At 42.3% G+C, this 15,137-nt stretch overlaps 1 protein-coding gene across 4 annotated transcripts in view; it reads right to left on the reverse strand.

Annotated features, from left to right (window-relative positions):
* The window catches only part of kif13ba (kinesin family member 13Ba), a 47,023-nt gene extending 33,463 nt beyond the window's left edge, over positions 1–13,560 (reverse strand). For 3 of the 4 annotated variants that reach the window (XM_020079978.2, XM_020079977.2, XM_020079975.2), the window contains exons 1-2: positions 12,416–13,121; positions 6,373–6,466 (exon numbers count right to left, since the gene is read on the reverse strand). In XM_020079978.2, the coding sequence (XP_019935537.2) occupies positions 6,373–6,466; positions 12,416–12,485 (164 nt within the window). In that variant the 5' untranslated portion in view covers positions 12,486–13,121. Of the gene's footprint in view, positions 1–6,372; positions 6,467–12,415; positions 13,122–13,450 lie in introns of those variants that run through there. The other variant, XM_069537393.1, reaches the window with a different exon arrangement.
* Positions 13,561–15,137: the final 1,577 nt, after the last annotated feature.

Genomic DNA, 15,137 nt, shown 5'->3' on the forward strand with positions numbered 1-15,137 from the left:
ATGCCTCTGAAAGAATTTCCTGTGGATAGATGAAACAAAATTAGCTTTCTGCTAAATAACATCAACACCACAAGCCCTACATTGACAAATGGAGGAGTGTTAACCTTCCTTCATCTGTGCAGGCAGTGCAGTCAGAAGATTATAAAGTCTAATGTGGAACATGTTTACCATGCCAAGTTCATTCTCAGTCACTGCTACTGTACTTCAGGTTGAGCACCATTCACATTAGCTGTATCATTTAATTAATATGGAGGCGATAATATAGGATGCCAGTTTTGTTCATTTCAAGTTATTTCAGAGAAAATTAAGAAAGATCAACATAAAAATTGAAAAGCTTGGAGATTTATTTGAAATATCATTTGATAATAGAACCTGAAAATTCCCAAACTTAATCTAATCCTTCTGAAAAGAGCAGTTAAACATTAATGAGGTAAATGCATGAATTATTCTTTCACCAACAGATTTTGACCACACTGAGCTGATGGCAGGGGAGTTGGAAGCTTTAAGAAAAACTTAAATCAATGCTTTGTGTGTCTTCAACATCCAGCCCCTCGATCAAATGTGCTGCACATTAACTGGACTTACTTCACATAAATTTAGCAGAAAAATTCACCTGGAAAAATACATAGATTGCATGGTTAATGTTTATCCTCTTCCCATCACCAACAGTGAACCAATTCACACAAGTGAGACATTTTCTAGCTACGCTCTTAGTTAAATGCTGGGTATGTCTGACTGAAGCTAGGAGGAGTACAGTGCGTAGGCAGTCTTCAATCTGAGGATGGAGAGTGAACTTGCATCCTGCTGATATATTTTTAAGATGAGCAATACATTATTCTACAATTAGTCCACATCCTTTAGCCACGAGGCGGATTTCCTGTCCCTTGCCACGCCTGAGCTTAGTGCTAATTTATACACTCACACCATAACACAGTCAGGGTTCAGCCCCACCAGTAGAAAAATCTGCACGTCTTTATCGTGGTGAGATAGGGTGTTGTAGTTTCTGAGCTGCTCTTATAGTTGGATATGATATTGTTGTCTGACTATAAAGGATCAATATCCATGGCTGGATATGGTCTTTACATTACAGGCAGTGGTGACTATGGTAACCAATTAACATATTTCACTGGTTTATGGTCAGGGACAACATTGATTTGTTTACATTACAGCTCAATGTCTGCTCACTGAAGCCAGGACAAACACAGTTTATACCCATGGTAATATTTTTATGGAAAGTCCAAAGTCCAATGAGCTGCTGCACAGCCTAAAAACCGTCATCAGTCTTATTATTGGAACACTAATTTTGCTTGCATTTTCTCCTCTATATCGGGTTTGTGATCTGTGAAAGTGTGAATACATGAAATATTGCTCAGCTCATATAACAATTCTCAGATGTCCAAATTACCACAAGCACATAAAGTCAACACACTTACAAGCATGTGCTGCAGAATGTTTGCAGTACCATTATAATTTAGTAAATTCAGACAACCTGGATTCATTTTGTGAAGCCAGCAGCAATAATTATCTGAAGCGCTGTTGAGTGTGACTGAGTCAAAGCAAATAAATTCAAAGCAGGAAGATTCCAGAGAAAACATGCCACTGTGGCCTGTCAATGATTATCACTCTTCACTTATTAACACTGTCATTATGTTAGAGAACTGTAAAGATCTCACACCATCACATGGTGACTTCAGACTGCACTGGTCAAACACTTGACCTCACTCTGCTTTCAAATATCACCTTTCTTCATTCACAAATATACTGTATACTTTAAACACAGGTATTATTGAGTACAATTACACCACAGATACCATACACACATGCTGATACACACAGAAAAAATATCCGCCATCATTCCATGATACAGGGCCACTCTTTTGTACATCGTCTTGGCAACCAAGGCACTTGAGTTTGCCTCATTGACATCTGACAGGACCTGAGAGTGTGTCAACATCCAGCTTCACTAGTCCAATGCAAACAGCCTCAGGTCAGCATGCAGACTGCAGTCTGTAACCACACAGCAGCACAGAGGTTAGCGGTCTGCTGCTTATCAGACACACTAGCACACAGTGCCCTAACCCTGCAGTTCAAACTCTGGAGGTTAAAACATCCCTGGAGGTCAGGTGAGTGATTCTACCAAAGTGATTCAGGCAGGGCGGGTGTAAAAACAGATAGGACACAGAAGACAATGTAGGAATGAAGCAATGCAAGATTTTCTATCCTCAGATGGCAACGAAAACCATGTAAACCTGGTCCTTCTCTAAACAGTGCTTAGAGAAATCTAAATACCCGAGACTTCATGAGACAGGATTAATGTCAGCACTGTGGTGAGTCACTGAGGGTGGCAGCATGAGGAACCTAAATCTGGCCTGCCCAGAGAGCGTTACTGGCGGAAAAACTGAATCAGACCATCAAGAGCACACAGCAGAAGAAGGAAAAACTTAAAAAAAAAAAAATAAAGCAAACAACCTTAAAGTTAAGATCTTTCAAATTATTCATGTTTTAGAATCCTGCTACAAAAATAGTCTGTGGATGTTGTGTGTCACTACAGTCCTGAGCTGTGTTGACATGATGGTGGAGAGTTACGATACTTTAACATGCAAACAGACAACTTTTCGCCTCTGGCGTCAAATGATATTAATGTTGGTGCTGCTGTGCTACAGTGAAGAACGGTCTGACGTCTTTGCCGCTTATTGAAAAATATCTGTCTTTCACATCTAATCAAATCATAAGAAATCTGCTCAGTTTTGTTGGTTAAATTACCAGAGAATCTTTGAAACACAGTGAGTCAATCAGAAAATCCCCACATTAACCGACCTCTGTTTATTTTTGCCATTAAATGGATAGTTTACTGAAAATTCCCTCATCATCTACTCACCACTATGTCAATGGAAGAGTGGGTGAAGTGTTTGAGTCCAGTGTCTGGAGTCTCAGAAGTGAATTTTTGTAGCAGCCAAATCCAATACAGTTGATGTCAATGGTGACCTATACCTCAGACATAATAAAACACCAGAAAAAACATAACATGCCTCCATACTGCTCATGTGGTGTCATCAAAGTGTCCGCAAGCCCCAACATTCATATTCGACTGGCAACAAGGTCATTTACACTGTGTTTTAAGCCTAAAAGTCCACAGGAAGTGGCTAACTTAGTGGACGTAGCATACACAATGGTGTGTCCGAGGGTCGTAGGAAGTTATCAGCGGATATTTAGGCTTAAACCTTGGTGTAAATGACCTAGTTTCAAGTTGAATATGAAAGTTGGGGCTTGCGGACACTTGGATGACACCAGCGAGCAATATGCAGGGACAGTATGTTTTTTTCTTTTGTTTTATTACATCTGATGTCTCGGCCACCAGTTACTTCAATTTTACCAGACTCAGCTGCTACAAAGTTTACTTCAGAGTCTCCAGAAGTGTTTTGTGGACTCACAATGTCATAGATCCTTGATCCAACCTAAAATTAAATGACTTGGCCCATTTCTTGGCCCATCCTTCAGATGGTTTTGTGCAAATCCATTTAGTAGTTTTTTTTTTATTAAATTTATATTATTCTTTTAAACTTTTAACATTGCGATTATTCAATGGACTTGGACTGAAATTTAAATAAAACTGGTAGAATGGAGGTGAGCTGGTGGTGTACGTCTTCCCAGTTTTAAACAATGGGCATCCCGGAGGTTACTCCATTAGCTTAAGCAAACAACTTGCACCTGCAACATCCTACAGCACACTTCCTCTATGCACGGCAAACTTTCTCAACTTTTAACAACCACGTGAAATGCTGAGTAAAAACATAACTATCCAATGTACACTATGTAAATGTCAACCAAATGAAAATGACATCTGCACGCGGAGGGCAGCAGTCAGTCAGCCCATCCTCCTTCTGCTTCCTCGCTCTTTTGTCACCGAGACACAGACTGAGACACTACAGATCCGCTCTTGTTCTGTCCAACATAAAAGTCACCGGGAGAAGTTTATGGTCGACAGATGCTCGAGTAAATGAGGGTTTTTCCCCCTCTTCCATCTTGTCCTCATCCAAGGAAGGGGCTTCACGGTCACTGACGGCGACCCTGAGTTAACCTCCCCCTGCGTTGCCACAGAGACAGAAGAGCTGAGAAAAAGGGAGGAAGCTGGGTGGTGGGGAGTTACTGCTTGATAGAGAGGGACGAGCGGAGTAGAGTCTGTTCTTTCTTGTAAAGCTGTCTCTGTTTTGCTTGTGTCTCACTAATCCTGTCTCTCTTCTAGGCACAGGCACCACACACGCACCACACACACACGCACCACACACACACGCGCACACGCACGCACGCACACACACACACGCTGCTGCTGCTGCTGCTTGCTCCTGAACCTCCTCCTGAAGCCGACAGGACAGATGCCAGCATTCACCATTTCTGATCTGCCAGTTTGGAGTCATTTCCACCAGTCACTTTGCTACTTTTCTCCAAGATGGTGGATCGGCAAAGGAGCAGGGCCTACTGGCCTAATCAGAAGAAAAACTGTATTTATAAGAGCTTTTTCATTATAGATGAGGAGTTTAACTTCACAGTTTGTCGTCCCTGCATTTTATCTGCAGAGGTTCGCAGGGTGTGATCGCTGGCGAAACATTCCCTCACTCAGACAGACACATTGAACTCATGCACACATTCCTGTTCTGACAGATGCAACCACAATTAACAGGATCTCAGGCCTTCTTCAGTGCAGGCACCGAGAGATTCAAGACCCTGAGCACAATTCAGCATTACCCACTAACAGCAGCTGATTAACAGCATGGAGGAGAGAGTGAAGGCCAAGAGAGGGGAAACAAGTGACTTGTGTTGGAATACACCTGTCTCTAGTACACAGCTGGTCAGTCAGCTTCCTGCCAAAAATGATGTCATAATTATAAGGGGACATTCCAAACAAATCAGACGCAAGCCTTTTAGGAGGGGTCAGGGAATGGACACAAGAAATGTTTTGAGGTTTTCAGTATGGATTACTACAATACTTACTGTGTGTGATGAGGCCAATAGAAAGTGACCTGTGACCACTGAGAAGAAGCTATAGAGTCCCATGGCTGTGAATAGTTACTGTAGTTTAGAGAGGGGTTTTTGAAGTCTGACAGTGTGGGCTCTCCCTCAGATATAATCAAGATAACTGCGAGCCCAAAACATTCCCTGTGGTCATTGCCATCCATTCACATTTTGGCACTGTTTAACGAATGCAGAGAAAACCTGTGGTTATGCTTAACAGATAGGTCATTGAGTGAGCCAATTGTGATGCTGGCTCTCTGCAGTTTTTCTCCTACACAATAGTTATCGCCGCTGAGAAAAGAAAACCACACTGAGACAAAGGTACCATGAAGAGGTAACAGAAAGTTTTGGCACAGACTTGTGCCCACCAGGAGCACCACTTAGGGCTTGTGAGTGTTTTCCATGGTTTCCTGCAGAATGTCTCATCTTTACCTGCAGTCCCTGCTATCTCCTTCCAGTAGCTGTCTGAGAATCTCTATGCTCCTTCATTATGACATTATTGAGGGAGCATAGAGATTTCTCTAGAGACTGACCAGTTCTCATTTTCTTGCCTCCAGCTCATTCCATGTTTGTGTGTGCGCTGGCCTTGTGTGGCACGTGCCAAGTAAGTTAGGAGGTGAACAAAAAGCTGAAACAACGCTGTCTGACGGGAAGGGAAAAGTGAGTATTAACTTGGTATTAGGCAGGAATGGTTGTTGTTTACAGTGCGCCCACAATTAAACTGACTGGAAGACTTTGATACTCAGGAAAACTTCAACATGATAATTGTCAGACAGGTTCTAGTCTTAGGTGCATCAAATCTTTTTCTATTTGCAATTCACAGTGGAGATAATCATACTGGGAAAGATCCAACTATAATAAATCTAAAAATACATCTATCATCTTTTATCACCGTTTATTTAGGTATGAGTGTTTTATGACTCCAAGAAGGAGTACAATTTTTGAGGGACATTTCATCAATGGAAAAATTGGGTTTCATGCTTTTAATGAGCTGTGAGAGTCGACAAACAGGACAAACAAGATTTAACTTCCAAGTGTTTTTAGAACACTTGCATGCACCTGCATTTTTCCACATCATGCCCCCACTCACAGTTTGGGGGGGTCACAGCTTGAAAATTCACTGTGTAAATCTTGTTATGTTTGATAAATGTAAAAAAAGGAATCAATTTAATATGAAAATCTAAACAACTCTTCATGTGGTGCTACAGAAGCTACATGCTGTGATACACTGAACAACTCAGGGGGAAAATATCAAAGGAGGGTGGATGTATTAATCACTGAGTGGTGAGATGATTATTAGGTGTGCATGAAAAGAATAAATCATTAATGTGGACACAAAATATTGTCAGGCAACAAACATACCTAGAGTCTGCTTTGCCAAGGTTGGTTCCTGCAGGATGGAGGATCGTCTGGTTCTTCACCATCTCCACAACACATTTAGTGTTCAGTTCCTTTTCTGTGGATCAGACGACACACAGTTAGTTTGAAAATCACTGGACCTCAAAACAACCTAAGCATGTCCAGCTCTACTTCATAAAACTGAGCAGAACATGTCATGAAACCACAGATGTTGTCACCATCTCCAAAACAGTGACATGTATCTTCCCCTAAATCCTTCACATGGAGGAAATAAAGCTGCCAAATTTGACAAGCCATATTTGTTTCTCCTTGTTTAGATTTGAAATATTTAGCATTTCATATAACTGTTTCATTCAATGACACAAACGTTTGGATCATACATCTGACCGTGATTGAGCCAGCTCTGTATTATGGAATGAGCAGTGGGAGAAGTGGCATAATAGCACAATCATTTCCTGTGGAACATCAACCTCAAACAATAGTGAGAGCAGACCTGGAAACAGTGACTCTAAAGATGACCGTTTACCTTGGGGGTTAGCTTTAGGCTAACCAACAAGACTGTCTTTATCAAAACAAACACACACACACACACCTAAGGATGTCCTTTACTGACCCTGATCTATTTGTGTCATGTTGCAACACTTTGCCTTCAAAACACCAAATGCTCTGAACCTAAGGAGTGGTCCTAATGCGTTGTCCACTGATACGTATGGGACATCACGAGTCTCTATATAATGTTTATAATTGAGGCTACTTCATCAAGGTTGTAGTTTTGCCTTCTACAATCCCACTGTCCAGTCAGAAAAAATGTCCACGCTTCTATGAGAATTTAAGAAAGACAAACAGCGTAACTACTGTTCCCCAAAAACAGATATCTGACAGTGTTCATAAGTATAAACGGTTGCATATTTGGTTTGTTTTCATAGCAGATTCAGTCGTATAACATTCTAATAGAAGCCTTTCTGTTTAAGTCACCAGCAGAAGCATTGGAAAATGGACCGCACAGTAAATTCATGAGGCTGCAAAGACTCTCTATTCATCTGTCTTTGCCAATGAGACCTAATGACGGTTGTCGACATAGAAGCTAAGTTCTGCCAACACATCCTGGGCATCCAGTATCTGGCAGAAATGCTCAGTCAGAAAACAAAAAAAATAAAAGAGAAATGTATTTTAATAACTGCTTACTTGAAAAGCAGACAAATTTATCAGCTGCAGGCTACCATTATTTTTTAGGCCCCAGGAAATGAAACACGTAAAAGATCATTCAAAATAATTAAATAATTAGTAATAAAAAAGTATGTATTTGGGCCTGATTGGGATGACAGTATTTTTCTTTTTATAATCAAACTAGTTTTTAACTGGGCGTGAACATTAGGAACATCGATAACAATTCTGGGGGCTTGTTTGTAAAAGCAGGCAACAAAAGCCAGAGATAGAAGTTAAAGACAGAGCTCAGGAATCTTTGCCCCCTGTGTTGCCCCTGGTATGCATATCCTCTTCTATTGTGACCCCTTTTACAAGGGGGTCAGAGGTCACAGCACTCCCTGCGCTGCAAATCAGCGTTTGCTCAAGGACACAACATCAGTGAGGAAACACTCTGATAATAAACACTGTCCTTCAAATGTAGGACCTGGTTCAGGGCTCACATGTAAACAAGTGACCATTCCTGCTCAATGTCCACTCAGAAGGAACTGACTATTCTTTTCCAAAGGTGAAGCATGACTGCAAAGGATGCTGGGTATGTTAGCACCATACTTACATCGCCATGTGGCCCAGTATAAACATGCAGACTGTTTAAGATTTGTATCAGTCAATCATGCCCCAGATGGCTGTTGATTATCATTTTTATTATGCAGCAGCAATGCAAGAGCATGCGTTGAGACAGGAAAAAAACATTCTGTGGTTTGAATCCCTTTCTTCTACAAGAACTGTCAAAAGCAATATTACCTGGTGTTGCCATGACTCTGAAGCAGTGATATGCAGAAAACTAGAATGGCACAGAGAGCACATACCTCCTCCAGGGCCCAACAGTCTCCTTCTCAAATCACATTTAAATACAAAGGATCCGCATTTTTAATAGGATGTGCACTTTGGTGTTGATCCTATTTTGCTTGGTAAAGAAAAACTACACTATTCTAACGAATGAACGCACCACACAGGCTTGATCATGACAGTTTATAGAGGACAGAGAAAATTGAAAAACTTTTCTGATTTCCCCAGACAACAAGTTATTGATGTATTATGTGTGCTGTTGCAAGAAGATTGCCATCGTAACCAAACGGTACCAGGCCACTACTGCCCATGTGTTTCTGCCAAGAGTGTTTTTATCATCTAGTTAGTTTTAACAATCTCATATGCAAATGCACACTTTATCTGTACACAGTGGGGTCACAAGTTTACCGCCTATTCTGAAAGGCTAGAAATGACGAGTTTAAATTTCCAGCCACAGTCAAAATTCACTACCATCAGTCTGATTGGGGATGACACTAAAGCGAATCTCAACCTGAGCAGTTCTATCTGAGGTTAACCATGCCCGTTCAAACCAGGAAGATTGGGGATTTAGGGCTGGAGAATCTATTTAAAGGGCCTCAACATTGCTGTTACTGGCAGGAAAAGAGGTAGAGCCATGGAAACTTGGTGTCAACGGTCACAGGACCTGAATCACCCTCTAATTCTTCAGCTGTCAAAGACACTAGAAAGCTAAAATGGACAGTGAACCAGAGGAGAGGAAGGGACAGTGAGGGAGAAAGGAAGAGATGTTAAAAAAGATGGGGAGTAACTCAGACATACAGGGGATGAGGGAGACAATTTTCTGTTCTGCTCTCTCCCCTGCTACTGCCTACATTACCCACATGCCCATAGTTCTGCAGCTGCGCTTCCTCCTCAGCAGTAGGGAAAGTGTGATGCGGTGTGGTTGAGAGGATAAATGTACCCATTGTTATCTGCCTCTCCTTGCTCCATAAGCGGCTCCCAGTTTCCACTGGCTTTCTATTTGGACCTTCCCTCGGCTACCGGTGCTGAGGTTTTGGCACAACAACCCTGACATCAGCCGATTGACCAGAGTGCTGCCGTTGCTACGCCTGGGGTTGCTCCGTTCTTCGAAGGCCACGGCCATGGGAACACGGAGCATTACGCAACATTAGCAAATATTCATTCAGACTCACTCCCTTCCTGCCTTTGTTCAACCAGGCAGCTACACCACATCTCCTCCTCAACCTGGGATACACAGGGACAGTGGCCTCGAGGTAAAAAAGCCTGCTTAATATTACAGTGTCCCAGGTCTGAATTACCACTGCTGAGGAAATGTGAGAGACGCAAGTGAATGAGTAATCCTCAGCCCCCCCACAACCATGGCTACTGTGTCCTGAAGCAACTGGCAGCAGCAGCAGCAGACAGAACAGAGGTGCCTGGACACGACTAAGCAGAGCAGAGGTGCGAATGTGAGCAAGGAGAACAACATCTTTAATGGCTGATGAGAATAGCTTTTTTTTAACTGTGACACATGATTGAAGATTTTTTTTTTGTTTCTATCAGCTGACATGTCTTTTGGCTGGTTATCTCAACTCATTCACGTCTTTACACTGGTAGATGTGGACAGAAGTCCTATTCAGTCAGAGAAACCAGAAAGAAAGCAATTCAGAACGGCTGGAAACGTGGCACTGCTGCTTCCAAACCCACTGGCTACAGGAAGCCATCAATTTGCCTTCTTGTCTCCTTTACCAAAATAGTGATTTAATTATTTTATGCTGAGCAATGGAAGATGCACAATGCTGCCGGAGGAAGTCTTGCATGTTTGACACCTTGCAACAGTGAAGCTGGTGTGAAGTGTTGCACATTACGAAGCAACAACCACAGTTGGCTTCAAACCAGCGTCACATCAACCTCTGAAATTTCCTTTAGGTTTAAATCGAAACTAGTTTACACTCACACACTTCAAGGCTGCCATTAGAGTAAACTCTAATCTGTGTGGAAAGTGTTAAATAACATAGTCTAACATTGTCTAACACTAGAATTGGAGGGTTAGGGTTAAAAGGGGGGATGATAGAATAAATCCAATGATTCTGGCTGACAGCTTGCCATCAGCTGTACCTGTCAGGTCAGAGAACACACACTGACGGAGGAGGAGAAGCATCAGGAACACAGAAACTGTTGGAAACTAAAATAACACTCAGTAGAGCACATACCTCCGACAAGGCTCAACACAACAGTCCCCTGAAATTCAATCAAGACTCACAAATTACACCTGTTTTTTTTTTATGCTGGTAAACCTGATAGAAAAAATGATTAACTCCTTTCCCATTGCCAATAGAGGAAATGCCGAATCAGCACTTTCACCAGAGTGTCTTCTTTCCATAACTGCCGATGAGAGCCAGCCCAGAGCCAATAAAAACCTGTGTCTACAGCCGAGTCATTTGACCTGGGAGTGAGTATTGATCCTATCCATTCCCATTGCAGGCAAAGGTCAGATGTTTGTGAGGTTTTTTGACCAGTGGAAAAGGGGGCTATATTCTAATTCTGTTCCAGTTTCAATGTATTACTCATTGGGAAATCTGTAAAATTGAAAAAAAACTAAAACCTTTGAGAGACATCTTCCAATCTTTGTCTAAAACCAACACAAAATGTAATAGGTCATTTTTAGGACCATGACCCATCCTTCCACCAAGTTTCGTGGAAATCTGTTCAGTAGTAACAGTGTAATCCTGCAGAAAATCAAACAGACCAACAAAAAAGCAAACAGACGGGTGAAAAAGGGATGTGGCAGAGGAAATGTATTTTTAGTTATTCTCTACCTCTGTTAATCCAAATACACCTGATCTGAGAAGGAATTCTGAAAGAGCTTATCTGTACTCTACTTCTCTGTGACACCACTGTCTTCAAAAACACCCAGCCTACTGACTCATGGTTGATGTTCTCAGATCCATGTGGATTTTTGTGTGTCCAAAACAAATGTCTAACCTTGCAAAGAGCTGTCACGGAAAAACGTCATTGCCACTGCAGAATTCTACTACACTCGAGTTAATACTAAATCCCTGCCTATGGGAACAGTGAGGGAATCTACTGCCTTGGTCTTGTGACCAACTACTCTGGCTCAGAGGGGAGAAAGAGAGGGGATGCGTGTTTTATTCGGTCAGTTGTCGGTCAACCACTCTGCCTCGGCAGATCTCCTCCTCCTCCTCCTTCTTTCATGGGACACATGGTCTCTCACGGCAAAAAAAAACACAACTTGGCAGTGGACCAGGAACTGTCATCCGTGTCTTCCTCCATGACACTGAAAATTTGTAACATAATTGACCGGGGCACTTGAGCGTGCATGCAGATTTATCCAACACTGTGCCTTTGTTCGCCCAGCTTTTTAAATAAGAGAAGAGGATGTAAGTGGATATGCATCTCCCCAGGGAATAAACTGGAGATAAGAGTGTGTTGGCCTAATGTTAGGGAGGAAAGTGATGACAGTGGAAGAGCAAAAAAAGCTTTATTTTTAGCACAGGAGTTGCCTTGATGTTGCAGTGAGCGACAGATTAAGAAGAAGCTATTGGCATCTGTATCAGCCGGCAAAAGAGACAGAGTCCAGACAGTTTGGACGGTGGATCTCACACTGCAAGTCAACTTTAAATCTCCCTAGATGGCAGGCGGCCACAAGGGAAGCCCTATAGCAGCTCTGTACAACCATGTGCCAGCCAGACCACATCCTTTTTTAATCTGCAGCAGCTCAATTCACTAATGGGAGGTAATTTCTGAATGGCACCCAGGAAATGAAACAGGGGGAGAGTAAATCAAAGCCTGTCTCCTGTGGACAAAGGTTCTGTGAGATGGTCAGAGCAAACCAGAGGAAGTCTATGCATCATATGGGTCTGAGACAGAATAACACCATTGATGCTGCATTGTTCTACTGATGATGATCTACCTCTCGGTCTGTGGGTGTTACTGTAGCTGACACACCTAATCCTGAAACTTGACAGATGCGGTCTCCATTCACACAAGTGCATTTTGGGTAAGGGTCTCAATAACAATCTTGACAAATGTGTGCAGCAGACAGCCCCCTCACCTCTCCTGTTGAAGGGCCGTACACGAACAGCCACCTTGACATTGGAGTCGTCCAGGCTGGACTCCCCCATGCTGCCTCCTTACCCGGGGAAGGGGATGGGATAGGCGGTGCTGATCCGAAATAAATCAGCTAACCCTGGAGCTGAACGCTCATCCAAAGACCCAGGAAACGTTGCGCTAGCCGGGCTTGTCGGCCAGCTAGCTCCGCTCAGCTTCCCTCCTCCATAGACAAGGCATGTCCACGGGAAAAAAAAAAAAAAACAAGAGGAAAATGCCTGTGCAAAATCCCGCAGGAAGCCAACCTCCTTATCGTCTTCTCCTGCTCATGTTCCCGGCTAATTCACACCCGTGGAGGCTGGAAGAGACGGGGAAGGTGTAAAATGTGTGGAATAGCACAGCAGCCGGTGGATGTGTCTGAACAAACGTTTGCTATCTGCGAGGTGAAAAACAGAGCGACGGGCTAGCGAAGCTAATTTGTCAGGCAAAGTGAAGGGGAGCAGCGGCAGGAGAGAAGCAGGGTCTCCTTTTTAGCTCTTTCCCTCCATCTTAGCGACTTAACATCTCCAAACATCACCCAGCCTTCGAGCTACAACCCTCGGCGGATTCATCCCAGGTGTGACACCGTTAACCTACGCGTACAACGGGGAGAGATCTCCGGAGAACCGCCCGGCGATGATGTGCAGCTTCCCCAGCGGAGTGTGTCCTCCTCCCGCTGCGTCGAAGCGCGAGCAGACGAGCAGCATCCGCCCTTCCGCCTCGACGCTTCTTCTTCAGAGTAAAAGCGCGACGGTTCAAGTTTGGGCTCAAGCGAGACGTCGAAATAAAAGATGTAAGAGTTAATTAGGCGGGACTGATATGGTGGGAACAACGGTGGAAAGGTAAGACGGGATTTTCTCTTCGATCGCTGGTAGACACCCACCTTTGCTAACGTTTAACTTTAAATTCGCCTTTAATTCTAAAGTCCACCGAAAACTAAAACTAGAAACATTAGCAAATTGACTAAACTTGAGCTGTGCCACCAAACTTCTGTTCTCACCCCAATGAACCGAGCACACGTTCAAAGCAGGGACTCGATCTCAGCACCAGTGCGAGTTTCCCTGCAGACATTCGTTGTGTTGTACAGTCTCCTCTGAACACGTGTGCTTATGAGGTCACTGTGACCAGTTTCCTCAGAGGAGCTCATGACACCAGCTGAGGGAGCGAAGTTAGCCTCCGTTAGCTTCCGTTAGCTACGACTCTGCTTCGAATTAAACACGCTGATCGGCGGACTGCAGATACATAACAACTCTGTTCTTCCTCGTGAAAACACACGAGGTAGAAAAATGGTTCTTGTTACCAGATGTGTTCATGACCCCCACAGTCACGCGACACTTCCGGTGCCCGCTGTCAAACCAAACAATAAACTTCTCACTTCCCGACATACTTTTCACAATAAACCATATTTATTTTATTTTATTGGAAGGAACAGAAATTGACCAAATAGTACACATGTACTCTTTACATGCAGGTAGGAGCGGGTTGAAATTACAAAGACAATAATAATAGAACATACAATATATTTTACTATTAATGCTGTTGTTTTACTACTGCTATTTTACTCATCCTGTGGATGAACATTTCCATTCATCATAACTGTATATTATCTGAACATTAGCCATCAAATATTTGCACTGCTTTATGTATTTTTGCACTATTTCAGGTTGCACTACAACTCTGCACACTCTATGCTGTGTTTTGTTTTACTGCAGACTTATATGTTGTGTGCTTACATGTCTCTGGAATACTTATTGTTGTGTATTTTTATGTTGTGTTACTTATATGTTGTATACTTACATGTCTACTTATAAGTTTATTTGTCTATGTCCTGTACATATGCCAGAATTTAAAATAAAGTTGACTTTGGCTTTGATGAATCAAAACAAAAAAGGAAATATAATCATCACATTATTCCTCCTTAAAAAGATTATTGAATATTCCAACAGTTATATGACTTCTTTGCAGTCAATAAACTTAAGGGTTTCAGAATAATCTTTAAACTTGTGCAAAAAGTGAAATAAATGCTGATTAACAAATTAAATTCAGTCACATACATCCAAACTCACTCAGTTCAGTTCAGATCAGTTCAGTTTCATTACACACCATAACATGTTTTAACACAGTAGCTTTAACACAACATTCAAACTAAACTATTTTCAATACACTAATTGATAACACAAATGTACTATTAACAGTTATAGAATACGCACTATTTATTACATGTTTTATAAAACTACAACAAAGCCACTTCACAGGAATCAACCCGTAATCTGCTGTTGACCTGCTGCTTCTTTGAAAATTGTGATACGATAGAATTGGTTGGTTATTTGGTTCTTTATAAGCTTTGTTTAACTGATCACCTATTATTTTATAAAACCCTGTTTTGTAAGTAGAGACACATCCTCCAGAGAAGCCTCTGATTTGGTCTGAAGAGTGGAGGTTTTCTGACACCTGTTGGACACTGGTAGAAGTGCAGGAAAATACTATTGAGTTAATATTATACATTACACAAAGCACGTGTCGTATTTCTGATCAAATATTTTCATAGTATCATAGAACAATAACACATAGGTCACTCTCTTGCCTCACATCCAGGTATTATGTGGTGAGTCTGAAAAACTAAAAGAACAAACATTTCAATATCGGGGGGGGGGCAAAGGTCGTATAACCCCCACGAGCCGCTCCCA

The sequence above is a fragment of the Paralichthys olivaceus genome, chromosome 1, assembly GCF_024713975.1.
Source record: "Paralichthys olivaceus isolate ysfri-2021 chromosome 1, ASM2471397v2, whole genome shotgun sequence".
Classification (NCBI taxonomy): domain Eukaryota; kingdom Metazoa; phylum Chordata; class Actinopteri; order Pleuronectiformes; family Paralichthyidae; genus Paralichthys; species Paralichthys olivaceus.